This window comes from Pristis pectinata, chromosome X (genome assembly GCF_009764475.1).
Source record: "Pristis pectinata isolate sPriPec2 chromosome X, sPriPec2.1.pri, whole genome shotgun sequence".
NCBI lineage: Eukaryota > Metazoa > Chordata > Chondrichthyes > Rhinopristiformes > Pristidae > Pristis > Pristis pectinata.
The window spans coordinates 6,381,203-6,394,456 of NC_067450.1; the positions used below are offsets into that span (position 1 = coordinate 6,381,203).

General features: G+C 44.8%; 1 protein-coding gene across 1 annotated transcript in view; it reads right to left on the reverse strand.

The window, feature by feature from the left end:
- LOC127566959 (protein lifeguard 2-like) overlaps positions 1–13,254 on the reverse strand; it is a 46,569-nt gene continuing 33,315 nt past the window's right edge. Inside the window, exons 9-12 of the mRNA XM_052009522.1 lie at positions 12,784–12,871; positions 11,446–11,541; positions 9,212–9,265; positions 1–8,192 (exon numbers count right to left, since the gene is read on the reverse strand). Coding sequence (XP_051865482.1) covers positions 8,043–8,192; positions 9,212–9,265; positions 11,446–11,541; positions 12,784–12,871 — 388 coding nt within the window. The 3' untranslated portion in view covers positions 1–8,042. The remainder of the gene's footprint in view (positions 8,193–9,211; positions 9,266–11,445; positions 11,542–12,783; positions 12,872–13,254) is intronic.

The window sequence follows — 13,254 nt, forward strand, 5'->3', positions numbered from 1 at the left end:
TCACCCCCCCCCCCCCCCCCCCCAGATGCTGCTCAGCCTGTCAAGTTCCTGTTCCTCCAGATTGTTTTTTGCTTCAGATTCTGCAGATGCTGGAATCTGGAGCAACACACACTGGAGGAACTCCACAGGTCAGGCAGCATCTATGCAGGGAAATGGACAGTCAACATTTCATGTTGAGACCCTGTGTCAGGAGTGGAGAGGATGAGGGCAGAAATGTCAACCGTCCATTTCCCTCCATAGATGCTGCCTGACCTGCCGAGTTCCTCCAGCACTTTGCATCTTCACTGATCCCTGTGCCACCTGTTAGTTTACCAACCCGAAAGTGACCCATTTATCCCAACTCAGGTTCTCTGTTAGCCAATTCTTCATCCCTGCTAAAAACAAACATCCTTACAATCAGATCAAATGTTGCAGGATTATCTCCCATTATTTGTACTTCTGAAATTGTACTGCAAACCACAAAAATTTAACAAGTACATCTAGGCAAATAGGGCTCAGTCACTCCATTCAGACAGTCCTGAAATGCATTTCCAAGAAAGTTTGTGTGGCAAACTTTGACTCAAATCGTAAGAATAAATGCCTTTAAATCATTTTTTTTTTTTTGCAAGGAGACAAAAAGGAAGTCCTCATCTTCCCTTTCTTACAAACTTGTAGGCTTTGTGTTTGACCACCTCTCAAATTTAGCTCTGCTTCTATTACACGTGTTTCAATCCTCCTCCCACTTGTACGATGGGCCTTGCTACTTGCCTATTCATTTCAGTTACCCAATGGAGAAAAAAAAAAATCAGATATTCCCATGTCTCACATACTCAAACAGCCAGTGACCGAACACTACCATTTAAATAGTTTCTCATTACTCACATCTCAGGAATGAGAGAACAAGGCTGTTCAGCCCGTCAAGTCTATAATCAGCTCTCAGGACATTCCCATTAGTCCCATTTAGTTCCTGGCAACAGATTCTCCACATTCCCAACAACTCCCCCAGACTCTACCCCTCACCTACACACTTGGGTGAATTTACAGCAGCCAGTTAACCTACCAGCCAGCACATCTTTGGGATGTGCAAGGAAACTGGAGCACCCAGGGAAACCCACACAGTCACAGGGAGGACATGCAGACTCCACACAGAAAGCACCAGAGGTCAGGATTGAACCCTGGTCACTGGAGCCAAGATGTAGCAGCACCAATGGCTGTGCCAGTGTTTGCTTACAAACCAATGAGGTAGCCAACCTTTTGTAAATTATAGCACTTTTAAAAAAAGGTATAATTCAATGCTACCAACAAGCTTGCCTCTTACTATTAAAAAGGGAAGATGAAAATAAATCAGTGTTACAGATCAGTAACAGTACAGATTTGCTGAACTGCAATGTTATACAGCTGGAGCACCACAAAATTTCCTGTCCCAGTGCAGTGGTCACTAATGTACTGTCAGTCCCTGGGAATAACACCAATGTTAAAGAAAATCTAGCTGATGATTTGTACACCAATAAGTTCTAATATATAATCAAAAGATGAAAGTAATATTGTCCATGACCAAATTACTTCTGAACCATGAAGGCTTCTCTTACACCCTCAGGTCTTCTGTGACATTCATTGGTTGATTTATGCTTGCTTTTTAGCTAGGACAATGCTTAGTATGGAGTCATAGGTTTAAGAATCATTATTTTAAATTTCAATGCAATAGAAAGGAGCAGTTTAGACAACAATAACCTCTGGATTACCTACCAATCCTTTCTCTGCTTTTCAATTGTACAAAGGATTTCATCTTTCCATTGCTTTCAAACCTCTGCCCTGGTAAGGAAAAGGGCACTAAAGGTGATATGGTTTCTTTGAAAGCCATTGCCTCTTCAGATTTCAGGATACAGGGTGACAAACACACAAGCCTCAAAAAGGAAATTCAGCCCATTAAAAAGTGTAGATGAGGTGTCACAATAGAAAAACCCAACTGAAGTTTGTAAAGAAAGGGGAGTGTGCTGGGATTTAGTGTGTGGGACAAAGATGAAGAACAAGAGGAGACTAAGCTACTTTGTGTCCCATTGATCTGTAACAGGAGGTTATGTTTCACGGTGCCGCAGTGCTTTCGATCAAAAGACAAAGATACAAATAAATCGCAGAAAAACACAGCCCAATGAGGCCATTCAACCCATCAATCCTGTGCAGCTTCTTAGGAATTATGGAATTGAATTCACTCCCCTGCTCTTTTCCCCCACATTATGTCAGAATGCAAGTAGCACAAGAGATCAGTAAAAAGCTAACCAAGTACGTTATGTCTGCAGAGTATTGTGCTGACCTAGTTACACTGGGAGGGACCACAAAGAACCTACTTAAATCCTGGGTCAAGAATACACAGGTGAGGCAGAATATTCAGCAAAAGCACAAATTGAAAAGAGCGAGCACTTATTGCATAAACTTGTCCAAACAACCTACTCAAGTGCATTCAGACTGGCTATATAAAGACTAAGCTGGGCCTTTAGATTTTGATCACACACACAGAACTCAACCCTAATAAAGCAGATGCATCCCTTAGCAAGACTTCACAACTGTTCAGTGTTAACTCATGGGCAACGTTATATTGTCAACCCATCAGATTCTGTGCAGGAGTTCCTCTCATCTGATCATTAATTTTATATTGCAGTTCTCACCTACTTTTTTTTTTAGATACACAAACTGGCTTTTTCCAGAAAATGTCACTTGCATTCAACTGATCAAGCCTTGGCCACTATGAGCTCCAAACCAATTACCAAGAACACCACAAATGACCTTCCCAATCCATCTGGCACAGAAGAAGCCTTTCCAAAGGCCTGGGCCAGTTCTCCAATACATACCCCACTCTATCTCCCCATTTTGCTCAGTTTACGCAATTCCCTTTTGATTCTGCTTCCATCACCTTCACAGACGGTGCATTCTGAACCACAAATCTCTGCTAAAAGCCTTTTAAATTTATCTTTTTGTACTCTTCAGCAGGGACACCAAATTTCTTTATGCTGGTGCTCCACCCCACCTGGTCCACACTGTTCTTTAATCAATGAACACTGAATAAAAACATAGCTGCATGACCCTAGAGCCTGCTCTCCTGGGCAAGAGGACACCCATTTGTTTGGAGACCTGGGAATTATGGCATGTCATGGATTGTTCTTCATGGGTGGCAGAGTGGCACAGCTGGTAGAGCCACTGCCTCAGCTCCAGAGACCCAGGTTCGATCCTGACCTTTGGTGCTGTACCGCAAGTTTGCATGTTCTCCCGGTGACCACATGGATTTCCCCTGGGTACTCTGGTTTCTTCCCACAAAGACGTGTAGGTCAATAGGTTAATTGCCTGCTGTAAATTACCCTTTGTGCAGGTGAGTGGTAGAATTTGGGGGGGGGGGGGGGGGGGGGGGGGGGGTGGGAATGAAATGGGATTGCAAGGAGAGGGGGGTGGAAAAAAATTGGGATTAGTGCAAATGGGTGCTTGGAATCTGCAGGCTGAAGGGCTTTTCCACACCCCACATGCCGATTAACTCAATGAAACTCTGAAGCAGCTCACCAGGTAACAGAAGAGAGGCATCTCCCAAGTTAAGCTCCCAATTGCAATCCAGCAACTAATTCTACTAGGTTTTTTTAAATTATACAGGGCAGCACCTGGTGGGAGCAAAGATGGACAGATTAAGAGTACTAGCTGGACTGTTGTACCCAAATTTATGAACTACCAGTTCATGAAATTTGAGGAAGATACTAGTGGTTGGGAGATCAGCCATTTCCTGGCATCTTGTGCAAGTCAGACCATTGACAGGAGTCAACTGCAGCCAGCTACAATTATGCACAAATCAGGGATACAACCCTTCAGTCACACAAAATGCACACATCTTGCTTTAGATCATGAAACTGGCAGCCCAGCAGTAGTGTTCACAGCCAACAACAATGCAATGCTTCTGTTCATCTGGTAACTTTCCAGGTCAAAGCTGATTGTCATCAGGTTATTTGAATGCACAGCTCCTGATGGCCCACCAAAAGAAATTAAAATCTTTATTCAGAAATGTTGCTTCCTCTTCAGGGGTTTTCTTTCGAGAACAGTCTTAGAATCCCAGAATCATACAGCACAGGAGGTGGCCATTCAGTTCTTGTGTCTATCCTGGCCCTTCAAGTTCTCTAAAAATCTCACTCCCGTTCATTCCCCCAGAGCCTTGCAGATCTGTCCCACCAACATTGTCAAATAGACATTAAATTTGCTTTTCAAAGTTAAAAATCCACTTCCACCACTCTTTCAGGCAGTGCACTCCAGATCATGACGTCATTACTTAAAACAAAATCTTTGCTGTTGCCTCTTTGGGTAATTAAACCAGTTTCCTCTGGTTACTGAGCCCTCCTGCACAAGGAAATAGTTCCCCTCAAAACATTAAGTCACAGATATCGATTTCAGGTAAGGTCTGTTTCTATGACATAGATGGATATGACAATTAAAGGCAAATTCCCCAAGGAAGAAGGGAATTCACAGGAAAGCAATTGGAGCAAAAAGTAGGGATGATCACATGGCCAGAATTGTAGAGTGCAGAGACTGGAGGCTTGCAGGACAGGAAGAGTTAGAGATCGGGAAGGAGGGGTTGAGACTCTAGAGACTTAACAAATGTGGAAAGTGGGAGCTATTGCCAATGAAGAAGAGTACAGGGGTAGAGGAACCAAGACCAGCTCACTGTGACGCACCTGCTCACACTGGCCGCAAAGGTCAACAAGGAGTTAAACTAAGCAGAAAGTAACCAGGATCTGAGATACCATTAGCATCCCACACCCACTCCAGCACATGAAGCAGTCTGTTATTACCTACTCTGCAATACAGGAGGGGGCATTTGGCCCATCAGATCTATGGCAGGTGTTATTCCCCCTTTCCTTACTTCCTTGTACCCCAGCAATTTACCATCTCTCATGCTCATCCACCATCCTAATTCCTTTGCCATTAATCTACACATTGGTGGCAATTTACAGCAGGCAATTAACCTACCAACCTGCATGTTTGAGATGTGGGAGGAAACCAGAGCACCTGGGGAACCCACATGGTCACAGGGAGAACATGTAAACTCCACACAGATGGTGCCAGAGGTCAGGATCAAACCCAGGTCTGAGGCAGAAGCTCCACAAGCTGTGCCACCATTTCCTGCACAGAACAGCACATTGAAGTTTGCTGTCAATCAGACCATGCAGTGCAGCATGGGATTTGTGCCAACAATCTAGTCACTGAGATTGTGTGACCACCCCTGCCCGCCCCAAACAAATCTGAAAATATCGGCCCTCCCTCCTCCTTGCTGCACCTTTACTGCAATGCCAATAAAGCATCACCCAAAAACACTCAGAGGCTCTTCCTGACAGCTTTCACCAGCACACATGGGAGCAGTATTCTGAGTCTAACTTGCTTTTAAAATAATTTAAAAAAAGGGTCCAATTTGCAGATTAAATCACCATCGATGTCTACTGCACTGAGGAGGTATTTTACTATGGATCTAGCAATTACCAAATCAGAAACAAGGGATTAAAAAAGAAAATTAAACTTGCAAGACACTTACAACCAGAAACTTCCTTAGCTGCAAATCTCAAATGTGTGATAGAAGTGGGATTGAAAAAGAGGGGAAAGTTGAAAAAGAGGGGAAAGTTAAAAATCAGTTTCTAAATTAAGTTTAAGTTTCTTTGCCCAGAAGGATTTCTTTCACCAGTGTCTTTAACCAGCATTTGATCCACACAACGTGGTACATCCATTATACCCTACATCGACTGCTGTCCGATTTTTCCCCACACACAGAGCATTGTATGCAAGATTTCATTTGCAAACCTTCCTTTCCCATTTCACCACCTTTTCTTGGTCAATAGGAAGCATTTATTCTGTTGCTTCCTGTATACATTTTTACCTGGTCCCTTTGATTCCTGGATTGATATTTAATGCCCCAAAGGTAGACCTTGAATTGAGGGCTGCAGAGGAGAATCTTCTAGGCTCTGCATTGGCCCCAAGTTCTCAGCTGCCTCTCGCAGATTATATCCCAGAGAAGAATGTTTAAACAAATGTTTAGTTGTCAGAGCAGCAAATGACCAGTGCTTTTTAAATTAAACCTCAGCAGAAATTAATTTGCAGTCGTAACACTAAATAGTTGTGTTTGCAAGTTGTACACTACCTCTGAAATAAAATTTCTATTGAATTTTCAAGCATTGCATAGATGCACAAGTTTCTCATGTCCATTTTAGGATGTTCCCAAGCCAATGGTGTACTTTTGAAATGTAATGAAGGGAAGTGAAAATAATTTTTTCCAGGTGATATTGATCGAGGATGATTATTAGACACGACAACCAGTGCAAAAATCTCAATTCTGTGTGGAAACCATGCCGTGGGATCTTTTATATCCACCCAAGAGGAGGAGCAGGGCTTTAGTTTAATACCTCACCATCTCCAAATCACACACTTCCTCAGTGCCATGCTGGGCTGCCAGCTTCAAATCAGGACTTGAACTCCCAACCTCCTGACTCAGAGGCAGAGGCACAAGCCACAACTGGCACCATCCTAATGGACCAGCTACTCTCCCCCCCCCACAAATTCTAAACATTGCAAGCTCTTAGTTAAATGTACCCATCTTATTCCTGTACTGAAGGCCTCTGCTGCAAGATCATAATTAGGGCACTGAATCATCTCCCAATTCTTATCATTGACCGAGATGAATTTGCCCCCTCCCCTGCTTTCTTCAGGGTAGACATTGCAAGGCATCCCAGGTCTTCAGGACCCAAAATGAGTGGATGGATTTTCTGGTAACCTTTAAAATATTCCAAATGCTGGACAGGATTTGGAGGATACATCAGCATCGTACACAGAAGGAAGAGAGGCACTTTATGCATCAAGCCTAAAGTGGTAAATTGGAAGTGACCTTGGTTCAAAGCTATTGTTAGGTGTAGATGGGTAAGATTTAAAAATCACTCATGTTGCAGCAGATGATTAATAAAGTACACCAAGACAGCCTATTGGCTTGACTATTACACAAGTCTATTATGAACAGCTGACAAACCACAGAGGCTCTCCATATTAATGCAGCCTTTTAACAGAAACTCATCACCTTTCCCAGTTTTTAAAAAGCTTCCCTTTTCCTTTCCACAGTACACCAGAAACCAACACCAAGCTCAGCACAAGCATGCAAGCCGCTGCAGAGGAGACGTGTAAAGGAGGAATTTGCATTTATATAGCGCCTCTAGCATCCTCCTGAAATGCTTCAATTCTTTGCTGTCCAAATAGTCATGATTGGCAAATGCAGTGGCCATTTTGCGCCTAAACAAAGTGATCAGATTGCCAAAGCGACATTTGCGCGGGGGGAAAATACATAGAAGAATGACCTTACTGGTCTTCATACAAGTGCCTTGGGAACTATTACTGCCTTTAAAAAAAAGGAAGGTGGGAGCCTCAGTTCAACAGCTCAGCTGAAATCTGGCACTTCTGAGTGCAGCAATTCCTCAGTGCTGCCAGAAGGCAGAAGCCTGGATTTAGTGTTCAAGGCTTCAGGGCAGGACTCCTGGTTCATGAGGCTCAGGTACACAACAGCCAGCAGGAGCAACTTACCCTCTCTGCACGAGAAAGGAAATAAAACATTCCATCCCCAGACCAAGTAGATTTGGAGGTCACTGCCCTACGCCAGCGAACACAATCCAAAAAAGTTCCTTCCAAGGCATTTACAGATAAATCACCATGCACCAGTTAAAACTGGAGCGAGAAAGCCAAGCTGGCAGCTGACTCAAACTGCAAGAAAGCAAGTACATCAGCTGTGTTCTTGGAAAGGATGCACGCCGAAAGCCAAAAATGCACTAGCATATGTATTGTGGTCATGCGTATATCTATAAGCTTGTGCAGATCCACCTTTTACTAGATTCACTGTTACATTAACACAAAATGGATTAAACCATTAATAAGTTACTGGACAAGCTGGAGAAATTGGATTTCAGCTACGCCACTTGCTTTAGCTCTAAGTGCTGCTGTTGCTGGTAAATTTTTTGATTTAAAAACACCCAATGGTCCATCTCAAGTGGAGGTGATTCATTCTGACCAGCTCATTCTCTACTGGAGCCAAAAATCTGCAGCATGAAGGTGAAGATGTAAATGATGTCCAAGTAGATATTCAGTGCCCCGAAGATGTACTCCTCAGGGCTGATCGCGTACCGACGGTTCCCTATCAGGATCTGTGTGTCAAAGGCCAGGAACTGGAGAAGAAGCAAAATGCATCTGGTATTTGAATGGTCTTTCCTCTCTAGTACCCATATAGATTTTGCAGGAACTACCAAGTTTGCATGCACTAAAAAAAAATTAAATTCAAATGGATTTATGCTTACAAGTTGAGGACTGCCCAAGAAACACGTTCATGGTTGCAAGGTAGGAAACAGCTGCTAATTTGCGCACAGCAAGATCCCACAAATGCAGTGAGACAGACATCTAGGATGCCTGCCTTTTTTCCTTCATACCTTGTCAGCAAGTCTGGAATCACATCTCTGCCAGACTGGGTAACATGGGCAGATTTCCCTCCCTGAAGGACATTAGTAAACCAGATGGGACTTTACAACCATCTAGTCACCACTATTAGACCAGCTTTTTATATTCCAGATTTAGTTAGTAGATTCCTCAACTGGGATTTGAATTCCCATCTCCAAATCAATAGTCTAGGCCTATGAATGAGAGTCCAATAAGGAACAATGCTATTATACCCACATTTTGATTGAGAAACATTGGCCAGGACACCCCAACTCTTTTGATAAGTGCCAGAGGATCTTTTGCATCGCATGGGAAGGCGTTCGTGGTTTAATTTCTCAAAAGATAACAGATCCCTCAATGCTGCACAAGAGCATCAGCCTAAATTTTGTGCTAGGGTCTGGAATGGGTCTTTGAGCCAATGCCGACAAGTCAATACTTGTTGAGCACCTGCAACTCCCCTCCAAACTAGTGACATTCAAGTGGAGAAAACACCAATAAAAAACCTACAGGTACCCTGCTCATAACACACAAACCTTCACTGGCCGCTGGGTGCACTGCAGGATAGCAACATGAAGAACTTACCCTGTTTTGGCAGCAGGAGAAGCAACTTCTCTCAAATCTTTAGAGCAAGATTGAAGATTCATTGATGGATATGGGGGGGGGGGGAGGGGGGGGCCCCAAGCAATTTAAACTGGGGATGGCAGAGGCTGCACCCTAAACAGCCAAGTACAGAAATGCCCTGTGATTGACTCACCATTGTAAAGATGATTGCACCCAGCACTGCATAAACAGCATGAAGCCAAGGAACCTAAAAAGATAAAAAGGTGTCTTCAGTCATGACTTTTTGCTTAAAGTATTTGCATTTAAGGGTGATGGAAATAGTCAACTACACAGTGCAGGACAATGGCACATAAAATAATGGTGGTACCCATTGGTAACAGCAGTCTCTGCCATTGGCTCCTGTTGACAACAGCAATAGCACCCACTGCACATTAACAGTGGCCTTCAACACTGCTACTGATCCTTTTCCACCCACCCTCCCCAACCATTGTCCCATATGGTCAGTAGACAATAGAGATACCAGTTTAGACCACACAGTGGAGAATGGTAACAATCCCCACATTGCCAGAATCCAACCTCCTTGCTATAATAACAATCTCCAATTATAAAGCACTCCTTACTACCCCCCAAAATCACAGAACATCCCAATGCACCAAGGGTCTCAAACAGCAAATGAGTTAAACAGGAGGAGAGTTGGGGGGTTGGGGGGGGGGGGGGGGGGGGGGGGTGTTATGGGAGGGGGGCCTTAGTAATGGAACAGATGTGATCCAAAGCTCATCTTGGAGTCAAATGTGACAGCAAGACTGAACAGTCTGACCTCAGCTCCAGACAGACACCAGGGAAGAAGTGGGGCAGGGGCTTGGTGGTGGAAATGGAGTCAGTAGCCAAGGAAAGGACCAAGTGCAATGGATTCAGTCTTCCCATTGTTTAGCTGAAGGAAATCTCAGCATCCGGTACTGGGAGTCTATGGGGTGGGAGACAGGAGGGGTGGGGAAAAGGGGGCATTCAAGTGAGGCGGTGATGGTGAGGCAAGGCTGGGGGATTGGTAGCAGAGCTGCTGCCTCACAGCTCCAGTGTCTCAAGTTTGATCCTGACCTCTGGTGCTGTCTGCATGGAGGTTACACTTTCTCCGTGACTGTGGGTCTTCGCCCCCCGCCCCCCCACCACGGTGTTACGGTTTCCTCCCACATCCCAAAGACACAGGTCAGTAGGTTAGTTGGCCACTGTAAATTTCCCCTTGTGGGTAGGTGAGGGGTAGAATCTTTTGGGGGGGGCGGGGGGTGCAAATAGGTGTGGCATGAATGTGGTGGTCAAGAGTACCCATTTCCATGCTGTATGACCTGACATGTTGAAACAGACACTAGTGTGCTCAGATTTTGCTGCCACCAAGTGTCAGAACATGAGGGCTCCCCTACCCCTTCCCACCCCACCACCAGGAGCCAAAGATGATAGACTAGATGGTCTCAGTCTGAGATTGTCCTTCATACACATTATTGGAGATGGGAATAGAGGAGCAGGGACTAAAAAAAAAAGGCAGTGAGTGGTGGAGAATGAACTAGGTTTCTCAAGGATCACTCTGGAATAGTGGTTTTGACAAATGAGAGCAGGGTCTGACAGCTCTTGTTGTAGTCCAGCCAGAGCTGGCAGCAAAAGGCTAGCAGTTATCCAGCACATCCTTTGGTCTTGAGAGAGCAGAGGCAAGGGTGGTACCAAGGGGAGCAGCCAGGGGAAAGTTTTAATGGAGACTCAAAAGGTGGAGTCGAGGAAATCACGAGCTGTCGTGACAAATAGAGAACAAATAAATGTGGAATGGGCAGATAGAAGTGAACTGGGAGAGAACTTCTACATGTTCAAGCCTACAATGGGTTGAGATGCACAGAATGGCAAATTGGCACAGACTACATGGACTTGGTTCTGTGAAAGCTATACAGGTCCTCCCCAGCTTATGAACAGCAGACCTGTGTACAGCCCGTACACAACAAACAAACATTTGGGAGATCGGTGGAATGGACTTGCTGCAGGCATCTTCTGCCGTGTAGGAACTTTGTCCACAGCCACATTTCTGACTTGTGAACTGTTTAGGTTATGAACAGTTCACAGAACAGAGCCCTGCTATAACCTGGGGAAGACCTCAAGGCTAGATGTTGTATACATTTAATCTGGGCCTGGGGAATTTGGGGGGGGGGGGCAGGGGGTGCATGGTGGGTACAGTAAGGTGGAGGGTGAAAAAAAAAGTGGGAGGATAAACTAAGAAGCACCCTCAATACTAACATGGATCCCACCATGCCAATAGCTGCACCATTCAATTTTTCTTTGTTTTCCTGGCAGAATTAAATGCAGAGCTGCATAGGATCAGCATCAGCTCCCCTACCTGCAGAGGGCAGAGCCAATTATTATTGTGGAAGGAAAGTGGGAGAGTTTACTTACATAGTGAAATGGCAACACAATCGCCAGGACAAAACCACTGATGCAAAGGACCAGCAACAGTACAAACAGGACCCCTTGGCAGGAGGTGAAGTCAAACTGTAAAAGAGAAAATCCTGGTTCACAGATCTCTGCTTAGATTCAAGTTCACTCAACAAATACCCAATTTCTGTTTCCCTTCCCCACTCAAATATTTGCCCAACATCCTTGGCAGAACTTCTCCACTGTCTCAACCCTGTGCTGTTCAGTGGTTAGGCAGTACAGACTAAAGCAATGTACACTCACCAACATTCAGATAACTGGCTCCCACAAGTGACAAAGATCAGTGTTCAAGGAAACCGATGCTTCACTTTAGATACATTTTACTGCAGGCTTTTCCCCAGTTTTGTAATGTTTGACAGAGCAATGTAAACTCACATTTAAGCAGAACCTTTCAATGTAGCAAAGCATTTCAAGAGTGCAATCAAAATCAAGCAGAAAGCAACATCAAGGTGACATTAGGACAGGGGACCAGAAGTTTGGTCAAAAGAGCAGAATGGGAGGAGTGGAGACGATGAGAGAGTTTAGGGAGAGAATGCTAAGGCTTTACCACACACACACACACAGGCAATACTAAAAAACAAGAGCAAAACAGGAGGAGCACCACCTTGGTACAACACCAGGAAAAATAAATCATCCTGCTGAAACCACCCACTTCTGGTTTCAATGGTGGGTTATTTGATGTGGGGCTTGGAGAAAAGACCACCCCTCCACCAGGATGTGGGCTCCTTGTTTATTTTAATGAAGCAGCATTAAAATATTAAACAAAGCTTTGAACACTGGCTGACTGGACTGAGAAACTGCAGTTAAAATGGAGGCATGGACTGCAGTATGGGAGAGGCAAGTACAGTTCCAGTATTAGCTGTGGGGCCAGAAAGAGAGGGAGTGCTTCCCTCAGCTCTCCAGGCAGATTATTCCTGTGGCACTACCAACAAATCCAGCCTGCTCCCCTGCAACCTCCACCTCCTACCCTGGCCCATTCTCCCTCTGAACCCCTGCGATCACCGAGCCTCCAAACTACGATGGACGGCAGGGAAGAGAGAGGATCCGACTTCTACCCAAAGCAGGATGAAGCTGCAAATTGCCCTGGGCAGCAACAGCTTTTATAGCATCTCCATTGCAGGCAGTGGAAATACAACAGGTGACCTCGCAAACCAAGGGGCTAAAAATTCCACACCCTGGCAACTAATCTGAGCCAACTGGTTGACCCTCAGCTCCCAGAATGGTTGGATTACAAGGACACTGGGTAGTGGCAGGGAGAAACTGATCACACACACCTTCAGCCTCTTCACACCAGCTTACCTTTGTCTGGAAGCTGAATATTGTCACGGCAAAACACACCAGTGCTGTGATGGCGAAGCAAAGGAGGACAGATTTTGTATTGTAGTAGCTGGAAAGTGATATTAAGCAAGATTAATACAGAAGGATTAGTAAAAACATCAGTAACTATCAAGGTTTTCTTTTATGCCGTGCATCTGATATGGCTCCCTTCAGGGGTGTGCGCTCCCAAGTCAATAGCCTCAGCACCAACATCCATATCCCTTTACCCCTCTTATCCAACAACCCAGATTTCATTGTGGAGGAATCCCACCCAGATTAAGAGAGATACGCCAGGCAATGGTAACAAGGTGCCAAAAAGCCTCCTTTTAAAAGAAGTCTGGGAAGGACAGAAAGAAGTGAACACCCAGGGGAAGGCGTTCCCTAGTAGTGAATGAGTCAGCTTGGGATGGTGTGACGGATAGGTAGCAAAACAGGAAGAGATGACTTCTTCCA